We start from the raw sequence: 17,482 nt of genomic DNA on the forward strand, positions 1-17,482 counted from the left end.
TCCACCCAGGCTGTTACTGTATTATTAAACTTGTTTAATAAGGGCTGTGACTCAAAAGTACTGCATTGTATTGAACTCGGCTTTTGCATGCATGTATCACACATTGCTGCATTGCATGGTTTTTAATTGCAGTAAATTGCAACCTTCATAACAGCCTCTTTTTGTGTTTTAGAAACTATGTGAAGGTGGTGTCTTCTTTATTAAGTTGGAGTTTAGAAATCTTGTTGGTGCTGCACAACAGCTCTTTGGTAGCTTTGAACCAAATGTTTTTTTGTTTTTTTTTGTCTTTTCCTTTAGTATTGTGTAATCATTTAGGTCTGGAATGACAAGCACAGTGGTTAACCTCCAAGACAACAGTCTTTGCAAGGCATCAAGGGTTGTAGTTGCTAAAAATGCATGTGTTGAAATTTTAGAGAAGGTGCGGTTTATACATATGCACAATGCCTAACTGATACATTGTGTTCTGTTCCAGCCCAAAACAGAGAGTCGTCGTCAGTTACTGAGCAAACAACACCATGCGGAAAGACGAAAGATCCGCAGGTCTGCTGCTGATATATCCAAGGGCTTCAAAACCAAACCAAAGTTCTGGATGGGCAAGAGAGTCAAGTGAATGTGGTACGGGAGTCTGGAAACGGCTGCATGTTTGTCTATGAACATTGATTGTGTAAATGTACTTCTTGTGGACAATAGATTCACCACTGGGTGCGCTACATAAAGTCACACATCATATGATGACATGGTGGGTGTACAAGTCAAATACATTGTGTTTTTTCATAAACACAGCAGTGGTTCATGCCATTTCTTTTTGTGAATCAAGTGATTGGAGCCATCTTGTGTACAGGTTGATAGCTGGAGTCGTCTTGTGAACAGGCCAAATAGTTGGAGGCATCTTGTGTACAGGTCAAAAGGTTGGACATCTTTTGCACGGGTCAAGTGGTTGGACCATCTTGTGCACAGGTCAGATGATTGGAGCCATCTTGTGCACAGTTCCAAAGTTTGGACATCTTTTGCACGGGTAAAATGGTTGGAGCCATCTTGTGTACAGGTCAAATGGTTGGAGCCATCTTGTGTTCCAGTCAGTGGTGGGAGCCATATTGTGTACAGGTCAAGTGGTTGGACCAAACTGTGTACATGTCAAATGGTTGGAGCCATCTTGTGTACAGGTCAAATGGTTGGAGCCATCTTGTGTACAGGCCAAATGGTTGGAGCCATCTTGTGTTCCGGTCAGGGGTTGGAGCCATATTGTGTACAGGTCAACTGTGTACATGTCAAATGGTTGGAGCCATATGGTGTACAGGTCAAATGGTAACAGCCATTTTGTGTATGGGTGAAGTGATTGGAGCCATTTTGTGTACAGGTCACATGGTTACAGCCACCTTGTGTACAGGTCGGTTGTAGCCATTTTGTGTGCTGGCCAAATGATTTAAGTCCAGTAACATACTGTAAATCTTCAACGTTTTTGATCTAAGACGCACTTTTTTTCAGTGGAATTTATGCAAACAATGATTATGAAAATTCTTTGTGTCCGTAAATACACAAGTTCCATAAAACTGTGCAAATCATTTCTCTATCACCTATAGTTCTCTCGGAATGTTGCAAAATATTGGTTGCAGAGGTGGATGAAAAGGTTGAAGAATGAGGGTAAGCTACACGTATAGGTGTGTAATGGGTTGGGCTCGGTTGTCTGCAAGTCCAGTGGTTGAGAGGCGGGTCTCTGTCTTGAATTTTGTAGCATAAACAGTAAAAATACACCTGAAATATAGAGCATGTTCATACTAAATGCATCTGCTCATCAGAATTTCTGATTTAATTAAAAAAATATGTTTGTATGTATGAAAAGTTATCTGTTAGGATTATGCAACGGTACATACAGTTTTATATATGTACTACTGTGAAAAAGACATTCAAAACATGTTAATCTTGATTAAAGTCACATGCACTTCTTGTAATTCTTGGGCTGAAAACGTATGTGGTGTTGGAGTCGAGATTTGATTGGTTGGAAAGCCCTGATTTACACAAGTCTGTCTGTGAGTCCGGTGCTCTTAGAGAGAGGGTCAGTTCTTGAAGTGTACTTACTGTTAAGTACAGCCCTTTAAAAATACAGCAAAGTTAAATTTATGTTTCTTGTAGGATAGCATAATGATGGTAGTTAAAGGATAATACATGTAATGTATGGTTTTTTGTTTTTTTTGTTTTGTATTTTTCAAACGCTGAATACTGATCATCATGTAGGTGCAATTCATGAAACTGGTCCCTGTTTAATCACTGTCATCTGTTATCATTCATCTGTTACACTGTACAAGTTACAAATTTCATCTCACAATGAAAGAAAAGAATAAAACTGAAAATAAATTTATTCATATTCTTGTGCATAGGATAGATGAAGTAAATGCGTCTTATGGAATATACAGATTGCCAGTAAGGTACAGGTGACATAACAAATGTAGTTAGGAAAGTTTAAATGGCAGATATAAGATGTGGGCTATACACTGCTCATCGTATAGTGCTCACCAGACACTGCTTACCAGACATTGCCCTCAACTTGCTGCTTTACAAGACATTGCTCACTATCTGACTCTCACCAGACACCGCTCACTACGCTATACTCACCTGACATTGCTGACTATGCTGCTCACCAAACATTGCCCACTACTTGCTGCTTAACAGACATTGCTCACTATTTGACTCTCACCAGACACTGCTCACTACGCTATACTCACCTGACTATGCTGCTCACCTGACACTGATTGCACACAATATGCAGTTCCCCCAGAAACTTTTACTGAGCATAACTCGGATGGCTTTATTTGTTTTATGTGTTCACGAAGTACAATGTAAACCATATGCAACGCAGAATACACTTTATGGGAAGGCTAATAAAGTCTTTTTACAGCAGATGAAAATGAAAACATCTCTATGATGCAGATGCACAAAATAACGTTTCAACATCTGAAATTACTGTAACTTACATATCTGTCACCACCGTGCAAATCAAAATTGGACATCAACTACAACTGTCTGTCTATTTACTTTATATTTGATTGTTGCTGAATGTTATACTCAAGGATTTTCACTTTTATGGGTGGAGAAAACCCATGGTGTCTTAGTAACAAATTTCCCACATGTGACACACAAAAGTATGCCATATCTGCGGAAGGCTAGTCGTCTTAAACAAGCTGATACAAGAGAGAACTACAATGATAACGAGCGTAACATTTCCAGCTTCTCTGTGCGCTGTTTGGATGTTTTACAGTAACTATTCTTTGTGACAATCATGGGGATACTATAATGGCAACAAGCATAACATTTCCAGCTTCTCTGTGTGCTGTTCGGATGTTTTACAGTAACTATTCTTTGTGACAATCATGGGGATACTATAATGGCAACAAGCGTAACATTTCCAGCTTCTCTGTGTGCTGTTTGGATGTTTTACAGTAACTATTCTTTGTGACAATCATGGGGATACTATAATGGCAACGAGCGTAAGATTTCCAACTTCTCTGTGTGCTGTTTGGATGTTTTACAGTAACTACTCTTTGTGACAATCATGGGGATACTCTTTCCACTGAGGCAGACTTTGTTAACCAACTCTTCCAATCCCCAGTCTGATAATGATACCTTATTCTTGTGACCTGAGGAAAGAGCACTACCATATCGCGCGACAAAAGTGGCCATGGCAAACCCAGTCATAAAGGCATCAAAGCCAGCTCGATGACCTTTGTTACCGTTTGTGTAAATTGCCTGTGGTTTGGACAGATCTTCGACTCCTGCTATTTTTTCACTGATTGTCTGCAATATCTCCCTGCTTTCAGGCTCTTTGCTCTCCTCACTCTGATCTGCATTTGCACCATTCAAGCCAAAAGTTCTGTCCTCAGGGGACATTTTTTTCTGTTTACATAGGGAACCAGCTTCTGCACCATTCCTCTGATCATCCCTACACTCCACTGTGCTGTTCATAACCTCTGTACTGCTATGTGGAGTGTCTGGAAGACACTGTGCCCCTTTGGTGCTCTGGTCTTCTTCGCAATGATGCTTACGTTTGCGATATCTGCGTCTCTTCTTGGTCACCACATCTTCGCAGTCCAGGATCAGGTCTATGTCATGAGATTTGGTGCACTCTCGTCTCTTGATACACCATCCATGTGACTGTGGACAGAAAAGATTCTGTGTCAAATCTAGAGAATTACATTAATAATTGTGATAAGGAGAAACTTTTCCCAATCTGTTTAACTACAAACAGACAGCAATATGTGTCAAATCTAGAGAATTACATTAATAATTGTGATAAGGAGAAACTTTTCCTAATCTGTTTAACTGCAAACAGACAGCAATATGGGTCAAATCTAGAGAATTACAGTAATAATTGTGATAAGGAGAAACTTTTCCCAATCTGTTTAACTACAAACAGACAGCGATATGTGTCAAATGTAGAGAATTACATTAATAATTGTGATAAGGAGAAACTTTTCCCAATCTGTTTAACTGCAAACAGACAGCAATATGGGTCAAATCTAGAGAATTACAGTAATAATTGTGATAAGGAGAAACTTTTCCCAATCTGTTTAACTGTAAACAGACAGCAATAAGTGTCAAATGTAGAGAATTACACTAATAATTGCAATAATCCTGACGTGGACAAACACTTTTACACCATCCATGTGACTGTAAACAGAAAGAATTCAGTGTCAAATGTGAGGATTTCCAGTACTAACAGTCATGATACAAGACTCACAAATTTGCAACAGTTATGACATTCCTGAAGACCTCATTACGTGAATGGTCCGTGTTAAAACATTGGTTGTCAAACATCTGACCAAACCATAGACCAACACAGCACCTTATAGAACTACTGTAACGTCTGACCAACCCACAGACCAACAGAGCACCTTATAGAGCTACTGTAACGTCTGACCAACCCACAGACCAACAGAGCACCTTATAGAGCTACTGTAACGTCTGACCAACCCACAGACCAACAGAGCACCTTATAGAGCTACTGTAACATCTGACCAACCCACAGACCAACAGAGCACCTCATAGAGCTACTGTAACATCTGACCAACCCACAGACCAACAGAGCACCTTATAGAGCTACTGTAACGTCTGACCAACCCAGACCAGCAGAGCACCTTTTAGAGCTACTGTAACGTCTGACCAACCCACAGACCAGCAGAGCACCTTATAGAGCTACTGTAACGTTTGATCAACCCAAAGGCCAACAAAGCACCTTATAGAGCTACTGTAACGTCTGACCAACCCACAGACCAACAGAGCACCTTATAGAGCTACTGTAATGTCTGACCACCTTATAGAGGTACTGTGACGTCTGACCAACCCACAGACCAGCAGAGCACGTTATAGAGCTACTGTAACGTCTGACCAACCCACAGACCAACAGAGCACCTCATAGAGCTACTGTAACGTCTGACCAACCAACAGAGCACCTTATAGAGCTACTGTAATGTCTGACCACCTTATAGAGGTACTGTAACGTCTGACCAACCCACAGACCAACAGAGCACCTTATAGAGGTACTGTAACGTCTGACCAACCCACAGAGCACCTCACAGAGCTACTGTAACGTCTCACCAACCCACAGACCAGCAGAGCACCTTATAGAGCTACTGTAACGTTTGATTAACCCACAGGCCAACAGAGCACCTTATAGAGCTACTGTAATGTCAGACCAACAGAGCACCTTACAGAGCTACTGTAATGTCTGACCACCTTATAGAGGTACTGTAATGTCTGACCAACCCACAGACCAACAGAGCACCTTATAGAGCTACTGTAACGTCTGACCAACCCACAGACCAGCAGAGCACCTTATAGAGGTACTGTAACATTTGATCAACCCACAGACCAACAGAGCACCTTATAGAGCTATTGAACGTCAGACCAACAGAGCACCTTATAGAGCTACTGTAATGTCTGACCACCTTACAGAGGTACTGTAACGTCTGACCAACCCACAGACCAACAGAGCACCTTATACAGCTACTGTAACATCACACCAACAGAGCACCTTATAGAGCTACTGTAATGTCTGACCACCTTACAGAGGTACTGTAACGTCTGACCAACCCACAGACCAACAGAGCACCTTATAGAGCTACTGTAATGTCTGACCAACCCACAGACCAACAGAGCACCTTATAGAGCTACTGTAATGTCTGACCAACCCACAGACCAACAGAGCCCCCTACAGACTTACAGTACTTGATGTAGCTAAAAAAGCTGTTTTATTGGGGTCACATACATGGGCTTGTAAAATAAAATAATTCGGAATCTAGAATGAAACACGTAGACAAATGAAAACAGATCAAATTTTCTTTCAACACTTTCTTCCCCTGATGCATTGCTTTCTGGATAGGCAGTAGAGGCAAATATGTGGAAAAGTAGAATTAACCGCTTATTGCACCTCACAATGGAAGTATTGTGTACATTATTACGGGATCAATTTATTGTGGGGAAAACGCATGCCTGTGCCTTAGTTACCACCCTCAAGAACTTCGCACTGATAAATCTTTTAAACACAAATAAAGGTAAAAAAAAAAAAAAAATAATTAAAGATTCTTCTTACCAATAAAGTATGTTTTGCTCTAATGTAGTACAATCTCGATAGGCAGTAGAGGAAACCATAAGGCAAAACAGAAATACTTATGGAAGGACTACAAGAAATACAACTCACAGCAAAGTTGTCACAGACCAGTCCCCTCATGACCTTGAGAATCTCTGGATGGGGCAGAGGTCGGCTGGGGTCAGGGGCAGTACAGCTTCTGTAGGTGACAGAGGTCTGTTGAGCTGGATACTTGGGAAAAGTCAGTTCCACATGAGGGCAACCTCCATCTGCTGAATTTTCTCTCAAACTGAAAGTTCAATAAATCAATGGGTAGATAACTGTATGCATACAAATATATCTTTTCATAACTGGAAGTTTGTACATACCTGGCAGTCATGATCTAAGCCCAGGCAGGTAGTGCCACGCACACTTGATGAGCATTTGCACGATCAATCAAAATGATGCAAAAATGATTTGTCTGTGTCACTATGGATACAAGCTTCTACGTAACACTATGCAAATTATTTTTCCACACCCCATATGTCTGTCTCGTATCTATACACATGTGCACACACACATGTACTTGTACATACAAATACCAGTATGTAAATTTACATTATACACTACAACCCTGTCATGGATACCAGACAGGCCATTTAGTGAGCAGGCCATTGCTGAGTACTCAGCTGGCCATTTAGTGAGGAAGCCATTGCTGAGTACTGAGCGGGCCATTTAGTGAGGAAGCCATTGCTGAGTACTGAGCAGGCCATTTAGTGAGGAAGCCATTGCTGAGTACTGAGCGGGCCATTTAGTGAGGAAGCCATTGCTGAGTACTGAGCAGGCCATTTAGTGAGGAAGCCATTGCTGAGTGCCCAATAGGCCATTTAGTGAGCAGGCCATTGCTGAGTACTGAGCGGGCCATTTAGTGAGGAAGCCATTGCTGAGTACTAGCACGCCATTTAGTGAGGAAGCCATTGCTGAGTGCCGAATAGGCCATTTAGTGAGAAGGCCATTGCTGAGTACTGAGCGGGCCATTTAGTGAGGAAGCCATTGCTGAGTACTGAGCAGGCCATTTAGTGAGGAAGCCATTGCTGAGTGCCGAATAGGCCATTTAGTGAGCAGGCCATTGCTGAGTACTGAGCGGGCCATTTAGTGAGGAAGCCATTGCTGAGTACTAGCACGCCATTTAGTGAGGAAGCCATTGCTGAGTGCCGAATAGGCCATTTAGTGAGCAGGCCATTGCTGAGTACTGAGCAGGCCATTGCTGAGTCCTGAGCAGGCCATTGCTGAGTACTGATCACGCCATTGCTGAGTACTGATCAGGCCATTGCTGAGTACTGAGCAGGCCATTTGCTGAGTACTGAGCAGGCCATTGCTGAGAACTGATCAGGCCATTACTGAGTACTGATCAGGCCATTACTGAGTACTGATCAGGCCATTGTTGAGTACTGAGCAGGCCATCCCTGAGTACTGATCTGGCCACCTCCTAAGCAGGCCATCCCTGAGTAATGATCTGGCAGTCTACTGAGAAGGCCATCCCCGAGTACTGATCTGGCCATATACAGAGCAGGCCATCCCTGAGTACTGATTTGGCCATCCCCGAGTACTGATCTGGCCACCTCCTAAGCAGGCCATCCCTGAGTACTGATCTGGCCATCTACTGAGAAGGCCATCCCCAAGTAATGATCTGGCAGTCTACTGAGAAGGCCATCCCCAAGTACTGATCTGGCCATATACAGAGCAGGCCATCCCTGAGTACTGATTTGGCCATCCCCGATTACTGATCTGGCCACCTCCTAAGCAGGCCATCCCTGAGTACTGATCTGGCCATCTACTGAGCAGGCCATCCCGGAGTACTGATCTGGCCATCTACAGAGCAGGCCATCCCCGAGTACTGATCTGGCCATCTCCTCAAAAGGCCATCCCTAAGTACTGATCTCGCCATATACAGAGCAGGCCATCCCCAAGTAATGATCTGGCCATCTCCTCAGAAGGCCATCCCTGAGTACTGATCTCGCCATCTACTGAGCAGGCCATCTCTGAGAACTGATCTCGCCATCTACTGAGCAGGCCATCCCTGAGTACTGATCTGGCCATATACAGAGCAGGCCATCCCCAAGTAATGATCTGGCCATCTCCTCAGAAGGCCATCCCTGAGTACTGATCTGGCCATCTACTAAGCAGGCCATCCCCAAGTAATGATCTGGCCATCTCCTCAGAAGGCCATCCCTGAGTAATGATCTGGCAGTCTACTGAGAAGGCCATCCCCGAGTACTGATCTGGCCATATACAGAGCAGGCCATCCCTGAGTACTGATTTGGCCATCCCCGAGTACTGATCTGGCCACCTCCTAAGCAGGCCATCCCTGAGTAATGAACAGGCCATCTATTAAGCAGGCCATCTCTGAGTATATTTATAACACTAACAGCTGACCCATAACATTAATCACAGTCAGATTGAATCCTAAGCTCCATATTAATCTGATTAAACAATAATAATCTAGAATATCAAGGAATTTTTCACAGTCTATTAGAAATGACCTCATATCTCTCTAAGGAATTGCACTTTTAGGGGCAAACAAATGTCATAAAATACCACTTTGCAGTATAATATCAACCAATAAACTTTCCAACAAACCTCAAAACATCCTTCAGAATCGAGAATAAAAAGCAACATAGTTGTGGATCAAATTTTAGGTTATTTACCACAATCACCATAATATTATTGTATTGCAGTGTGATACATGTATGATTTCTCATCACTTTTCACCTTCTAGTCACACTTTGATATGTATAATCATGATCAAACAGGCAATTAGCTGGTGAAAAATGCCGTGAAACTGGAAGTAATTTACTGTACAGAAAACCATAACTTACCTCTTGTGGAAAACGTAATCTAGGTAGGAAGCCGGAAAATGAGCGACAAACTCGGAAATGTACTTTGTGTCATAAACTCCTGCTTCAAATATCTCAGAAATGTCCGAGACAAATGTACCAAGTGAGGCTGGAAGTGTGGCATAGAGATTCTCATAGAGAAAGCCAAGGTCAACGAAAGCATTGTGGAACACCACAGGAACTTGACTGAGGATGATATGAGCAAAGAGACTTCGTATTCCAGGCTTATCCAAGCTTAATTTAGTCTGAAAAAAAAGCGACTTGACTGAGCATGTGTGTAAGTAAAAAGACTTCACATAGCAGACTTAATTAGGTCTGAAAAACACACTATACATATTTTACTAAAGATGGCATATGAACAAAGAGACTTAATATTCCAGGCCTATCCGGAAGGCTTTTAACTTGGAGATGAACAAACAACAGAATAGCTCTTATAACTTACCATATCCTCACCCTTATCATATGGGATTCCTTGAGAATATTGTTTGTTGAAGTCAAATCCATGGTCCACCAGGAATCTCAGGGCTTCTGCCTCCACCACATAGTCTTGCTGACACAATACAGATATGTTAAATGTCTGAACCATATACTTCATCGCAAAGTCACACTGAAGCTTTTCTCTGTTAGTGCAAGGTTTGTCTCCCTTCATGCAGTTGCCCTCTTGTGTAGAAGGTAAAAACTTGTAAGCCGATATTCCCAAGGAAACAATGGCTCTGGTGTTTGCTATGTGACTGATAGCTTTGTACCTCTCCTCCACACATCTGCAATCAATCAGATAGTGATCAAGAACATTTCACTTACACAACGATGACAAACATTTTATGGTGGAAGGAATTTGAAAGCAACTGGAGCCTTGGGGTATCACACGACCATCCACAAGTTGCTGGCAGACGACCCCACATACAACCATAGAGGAAGTCAGAATGAACTGGACTTGAACTCCCAGCGACCACATTGCTGAGAGGCTCCTAAGTCAATGTGCTGCACTAGCCACGGAAGGCCCATATGAGGGCGTGGTAAATTCCCCGAGTGCTCAATGTTAAGAGATGACTTCCCAATAATTAGTACCCAAAGGAATAAACACTTCTATGTAAACTAAGGTTAGAAACACGCAAGATTCAGATATATAAGGAGATTCAAGTAGTGATGGTAGGATATAATTTGGCTATGCTGGCAGTATACAGGCTTCAGTGAGTAGAGTCCTCAGGTGTATTTCAATTTTATTTTTATGGTACAACATCATTGTTTCCCAAAAATTATTCTTGTCATAACTTTTAGCAAGTTGTGGTAATCTTCTGGATTAAAAAAGTATATTTTTTTGCTTTATAAAACAGTTGTCAGTTTTTAAGTCATTTACCGTGATAACTGTGCTGTGAAATCACATAACAGATGTTCTAAGGTGAAATCACATGAACATGACAGCTGTTCTAAGGTGAAATCACAGGAGCACGATAGTTGTACTACGGTGAAATCACAGGAAAGTGACAGCTGTTCTAAGGTGAAATCACACGAACATGATAGCTGTTCTAAGGTGAAATCACAGGAACACGATATCTGTTCTAAGGTGAAATCACAGGAACATGATAGTTGTTCTAATAAGAAATCACAGTAACATATAACTGTTCTAAGGTAAAAGTCATAGGTACATGATAACCAATCTAAGGTTACAGGTACATGATCAGTGTTGTAAGGTGAAATCAAAGGTACATGATAACTGTTCTAATGTTTAATCACAGGTATTTTACAACTGTTATTATAATGTTCGCATATTGATTTCTTAACCCATAGTTCTTTTCAAATGGAACTGTTTAATTTAATTGTACCTTATTTCAAATAACCCAGATGTTAAGTAAGGTTACTTATATTAATGGCAAATTAGGCTGTAAATAAGGCTATGGCATTGATACAAAGCTTGTATTAATCACAGGTGAAATCACAGATACATGATAACTGTTGTAAGGTACAAGTCACAGGTACATAACTCTTCTAAGGTAAAGTTGTACACTGAAGAACAGAAGAGGTGCTTATGTATGCAAGAATAAAAAAATCCATGTATTACAACGCATGTACTACCACAGAGTACTTGTATATTTACTTGTATACCTTGGATTTTCATATAATACAGAAATTCTGAAATACCCACTTTGCATTTAGCCATTTTCTGTCTCCCAATCCACTCAGTTCCTGTACATAAAGAGAAAAGGGGAGACCTGGTCAATTCAATGGCTAAACATGTGGAGAACATGTACTGAGAACTTATTTATTTGATCGGTGTTTCACATCATACTCAACAATATTTCACTTATACCAAGGCGGCCAGCATTATTTATTTACGCACATATTTGATCAGTTTTTTATGCAGTACTTAAGACTGTTTCACTTGTACACATGTACGTTGACATCCTCCATTATGGCAGGGAAAACCCGTTCAGAGCCAGGGAAAAATCCACAACCATTCACAGGTTGTTGGAGACCTTCCCATGTACCAGTGGAGATAAGGCCAATATGAGCTGGACTTGAACTTATAGTGACTGCATTCGTGAGAGGCTTCTGGTCATTGTGCTGCACTACTAGGCTAACCACTAGGCCACAGAGGCCACCATGTACTCAGAAATTCATCAACACTATATCGACACAGCATATACATGTATTTTGAGGCAGCCATATTCTCTGTCAGTGTAGTCAGCACAAGATTTTAGAAGCGTTTCAAATCAGACGCTCTAATAATTTGTGATACCCGTCCGTCTTAGAATATATATTCTGTACTATCGTTCATCAGCACAAGCATGGTATAAAACCTGTCCATACCTAATTTTTTGTTCGTTTATCTGATTGGTGTTTAACGCCATACTCAAGAATATTTCACTTCATATGACAGCCACTAGCATTATGGTTGGAGGAAACAGGGCAGAGCTTGCCATGCCTAAATGTATGAATAAATACAACATATTCTTGTGTTCCATTAACACTGTTAATCTTCAGTCTTACAACATTACCGTATCCAAGGCGACAAACGTAGCTGATTTGACAGCCAGCACTAAGGAAGGCCAGACTTCCGTCAGGTTCTCACTGTTCACATCTATCACTGGCACCCTCATAGTGAACTGCCTAAAGACAAAAAGCCAGCCCTGGAGACACAAATAAATACACATGTTCACATAATTACTATGAACCATATTGGTCTTAGATGACTATGTCTGCTATTTTATGTCTGTACTAATAAAATTAACCTATCTGGCCTATTTGGTTACTTCTTTACAATGCTTATGGCCCCAAAAAAAGCGAAATCCCCAACTGCCAATGTTGACAAGTTGAACTTGAATAAACATGGATACTTCAATGGTATTAGGCCCTATCATCGGGGCGGCACTGTGGTACTTGAAGACCCCAAGCATTTTGAAAAGGTAACTTGGCAGGTTGTGGAGATTGTTAATTGACTGTTTTTCAAAACTTTATCCAAAAGGGGTGAATGGGAGTAATTAAGAAATGATTTTGCGAGTACCAGTCAACACACAGAGCTTCGGCTAATACTATATGCAAACCTTCACACATTTAATTAAGTGATTTGGTTTCGCTGGTTTTTGGTTTTTAATTACTGGTACCTCAGATATACACTTGTAAGAAATGAGTCAGCGTTGGGTGTACAACAAGAAGTAAAAAAGTGACGTAAAGAGACACGTGGAAAGCAGCATGTAAACACAAACCTCATAAACAAGTCCCTCACAGACGTCTCTGCTGATGGTTGAGACTACAATTTGTTGTTGTTGTTGTCGTCGCGGTTGTTTGTGTACTCCGTGCAAGCGGCACCAACTTAAAAGTTTCTGGATCTATGGTGGTGATATATACAGACAGAGTGATACGTAATCAGGAGGCTATCGCATCTGGCAAGTTTTCCAAATCATCTTCATGTTACTCAAGTTTATACCTAAGCTTCCGCTGTCGTTCCAGCGTCGTTGCTGCCCTCCACGCGTTGACGCAGCTCTCCGTCGCAGGGCCATTCATGAAGCTCACAAGCGCTGAAACTGTTCAAAACTCCAATCCTTTATAAAAGCGCAACGGACTTACCAGTACTGAACTCGACCAGCAAGTCTGTACCATAAAATGCAAAATGACATTTGATTCGTTGTTTACTTTCACTCAGCGTTGAAAAAAAAATTGTGCAGGGTGCCAACCGATACAACTAGTGATGAAGTTCATCAATTAAATGTGTGTGAGCAACACATGTAGTATTATCGAGAGTCGAGAAATCCCAAGTAAAGTTGTCTTTATAGTGCACGTTTATTCTTCCTCAAAGTATCACTACGGTCTGGCTCTACGAACTGACCAACGTTCTCCACGGACCGAGCTCTATCCGGCTTATTCGTCATGGTTCCTTAAGGTATCACCACGGTTTGGCTCTACGAACTGATCAACGTGCTCCACGGATCGAGTACGATGTGGGTTGGTCGCCATGGTTCGTCAAGGTATCACTACGGTCTGGCTCTACGGATTGACCAACATTCTCCACTGACCATATAGCATGAAATATTGGTGTGCTGATGTTGGCATATGACATATACACCTGTAGGAATGGTCAACCAACTATAAAGGCCCCTATTAACTCCCAGAGCTATTGAGACATTGTTAATTGGGCCATGTTGATCTCTCTGGGATGGGTGGGTGTTTGTCATTGGCGGAGTGAGGTGACTTGCAGTGGCAACATTTGAGAAATTGAAAAAAGTTTATTTTATGAAATAAATAGCACGGAGGAGATTTTACAACAATGCTTACGATGAAAAAAAACAATATGTTCATGGATGAAAACTACTACACGGAGTAAAAAACGCAACCAACCAAATATATAAATAAATAAATAAACGGACAGTTTTTGAGATAATTGATAACATAATTCAGTAGATACATCCTGTTGTTGTTCTTGTTAGCAAAGGTAATTTTAAGTGGTCATCCTCAAAATTCGATAAAAAGACAAATAGCACAGTTTTCTTTATGGTTTTTCAGTTATTATTATATGGGTTTCGCTTAGAAAACACCCATGGAACACATTGCAATACATACCATTGTAGGAGGCAACCCAAGTCTCACCTGTAAGCCTTATTGCATCAGAGGGCCTCCACAATTAACACCTCAACAACAACTCATGATCTATAGCTTATGTTTTTTAACTGTACCATAAATGATTGTGTGAAATAGAAACAATGCATGACCTCCTTTCTTCATTGTTATGTCCAGACAGTTTGTTCTTGAGACTTAACCGTCATATGGAGCCATTTCCTGAGCAACGCATCATAATCTAGAGTTCTGTCATATGACAAATTCATAAAACCGTCCTCTGAGCCTGTGCATGCACATGCGCGAGGATTTAAATAAACTACCAGGCAAAAGAAAGGTTTCACCGTTTTTTTGTCATAAAAAAGTAAAAACGCGGTTCCGGGTTTGATTCTAAGCAGGACTTAGTGTATGACTGCATCGTTTCCTCTACCAGAACGCATCGTCACGAACGAAGCAATTGGAATTGTGAAATTGCGACCACATGCAAAACGTCCTTTTGAGGCATGGCTCGTGATGCACGTGAGGTAATGTTGCATAAATACTCTTGCTCGAAAGAGCAGACATTCAGTGACCGAAAAAACACCAACAGTATGCCAAGACTTACGCAAGCGCAACGAGACCAGGCCATCGGTATGTCCACCATGGGTGTCTCTCAACGTCACATTGCAAGAACGTTCAACTGCAGCCAAACCACCATCAGGAGGTTGTTGATACGCTATCAGCAGACAGGCCAGACCCAAAACAGACCAAGATCGGGAAGACCGAGGGTAACAACTGCGGCTGAAGATCGCTACATCCGGCAGTTCCACCTCCGAAACCGATTCGTCACGGCGACGGCACTAGGCCATGTCATCAGTCCCAGAACAACACTGCGTCGTCTTCGTTCAGCTGGTTTACGACCTTACCGCCCCTTCCGTGGGATGGCCTTGACCCTTTTACATCGTCAACGCAGATTGCGATGGGCACGTATTGTACGTCGGTGGCAGCGACGTGACTGGGCGAGAGTGTTGTTTACAGACGAGAGCAGGTTCTGTCTATTCAGGAACGATGGCAGAGTTCGATTTTTCCGACGAAGAGGCGAGCGTCTCGCGCCAAACTGCGTAAGAGAGGTTTATCCGTTTGGAGGCGGAGGCGTCATGGTTTGGGGAGGGATTTGTGACCAAATGAAGACGCAACTGGTTATTGTGCGAGGTAATCTGACTGGCCAGCGATACGTTGATGAGGTACTGAGACCTGTCGTCGTTCCTTTCCTCCGACGACAGCCAAGAGGATCGATCTTGCAACACGACAACGCAAGACCTCACACTGCCTGCATTGTTACAGACTACCTCGAGACCGTAAACGTCATCGTGTTGCCCTGGCCAGCCAACTCACCAGACATGAACCCCATTGAGCATCTCTGGGATCACCTTGACCGCCGTTTGAGACAGCTGGTGCCTCCTCCAACTAACCAACAGGAACTTGAGCAAGCTCTGTTAAACCTATGGAACGTTATCCTTGGTGACGTCATCCGGCGACTGACGACGTCAATTCGGAGGCGTGTGCTTGCTTGTATTGATGCCCAGGGTGGCCACACTCGCTACTGATGACTGTAGTCCTTCATTTCTGTGGATACTGTGACTTTACATGCACTTGCCAGTTAATTTTAAATTTGTGTAATTTTTTTCTTCTGACCCCTTGTCTCTTTCATTGTGTTTTGTGACCAATTGAATGCCAATATTTTAAAGCCTTTTTGAGAGAATATTTCACAATGATTCCTGTTTATAAACCAATCTTCTTAATTCTTATATCTGCCTTTGTTTTTGTTTTAAGTGCTCAAGAAGTGGGTGAAACCTTTCTTTTGCCTGGTAGTTTATAACACTGTACATCATATATTTTCCCAGAGTGCACTGAAATATAAACACACAAAATATAAAGAGTAAAATCAGAGCTGCGGCGGCAGTGTGCTAGTTGAAATGTCGACCTTTGTCAAATTCCCTCAGTGAGGGATTTATTCACTGTGTTAACCTGACATTGACCGAGTATAATGACGTGGAAGTGACAAGTACTGGAAGTGGAAGTACTGTTAACTATTCGTTTACATTGCTATTGTGCTTATAAGTGAATAGTATCTTGGTACCTGTGTTAACCAACTTGATTATGCTATGTTCATACAATCACTTCTATGAGAACTGCGGAAATCCGGAACCTGGAGGTAATTGTCTTTTACATTGTACTTCACCTTATACCATCTATTGATTTTCATGTCGAAAGCCTTACTTCGTAGTTTCAACATGATCTTGTAAGGTTACGGCTAAAATACTGCTAATGTGGAGATCAACACCTATCATTCATTGAGAACAGCTTCGGTAACAGCAACTTTACATAAAATTAAAGAGATTAATTACACTATTTCACATGATACACGAAATAAGAAACACACTCAAAATTATCAAAATTTTCTTACATGAGGGATTATTTATTTATTTGATTGGTGTTTTACGCCGTTACATGAAGGGTTAAGGCTTTACGCTATACATAGGTAGTGTTACAGGTATACTCGTCATCACGACCGTTCAGTCTGTATTTAAAAGGTGATTACTGAAACCATAGATACGCGCAAGCCCGTAATTAACCCACATGCTTCAATAGTTATTGGGATTTGGAAACGGGAATATCTCACTGAATCTGACTGTAGGTCGTGACCGAGAGGTCCTCCATCACCACTTCAACCAGATAGGGTCTTTGGAGTGGACTTAATAGGGGATACAATGATACTTCGGAAATTTAAACATTGTACAGAAATTATCGGCTTTTTAGTCTGCATTATGGTGAACCTGTGAATCTGCACCACGATGTTGCGACTGAAGCCATCGTGCCATTCTCTGCAGTAAAATGTCGTTGTCAGACGCTGTTGGTCTGAGCAAAAGCCGCCTCTTCAAACTTCGTGAAGGGAATTATGGACATGTCTCAGCGGAAGATTGTTTTAAATTGTCCT

General features: G+C 41.8%; 2 protein-coding genes across 3 annotated transcripts in view; one reads left to right on the plus strand and one right to left on the minus strand.

Moving 5' to 3' along the window:
* LOC135470426 (nucleolar protein 10-like) overlaps window positions 1-2,335 on the plus strand; it is a 31,551-nt gene extending 29,216 nt beyond the window's left edge. Inside the window, 1 exon segment of the mRNA XM_064749362.1 lies at window positions 473-2,335. Within this exon segment, the coding sequence (XP_064605432.1) occupies window positions 473-610 (138 nt within the window). The 3' untranslated portion in view covers window positions 611-2,335.
* Window position 2,336: 1 nt separating this feature from the next.
* Window positions 2,337-13,410, minus strand: LOC135469584 (target of EGR1 protein 1-like). 2 transcript variants are annotated; one of them, XM_064748072.1, is made up of 7 exons: window positions 13,161-13,410; window positions 12,453-12,564; window positions 11,600-11,640; window positions 9,899-10,217; window positions 9,439-9,701; window positions 6,692-6,869; window positions 2,337-4,146 (listed from the first exon to the last, which is right to left on the minus strand). In XM_064748072.1, exons 1-7 carry the CDS (start codon window positions 13,163-13,165, stop codon window positions 3,466-3,468), a joined length of 1,599 nt encoding a protein of 532 aa, XP_064604142.1. In that variant the 5' UTR covers window positions 13,166-13,410; the 3' UTR covers window positions 2,337-3,465. The 2 variants fall into 2 exon arrangements, with proteins under 2 accessions (XP_064604142.1, XP_064604143.1); XM_064748073.1 differs by having other exon boundaries at window positions 12,453-12,584.
* Between the last annotated feature and the right edge of the window lie 4,072 nt (window positions 13,411-17,482).

The sequence above is a fragment of the Liolophura sinensis genome, chromosome 7 (assembly GCF_032854445.1).
Source record: "Liolophura sinensis isolate JHLJ2023 chromosome 7, CUHK_Ljap_v2, whole genome shotgun sequence".
Lineage (NCBI taxonomy): Eukaryota > Metazoa > Mollusca > Polyplacophora > Chitonida > Chitonidae > Liolophura > Liolophura sinensis.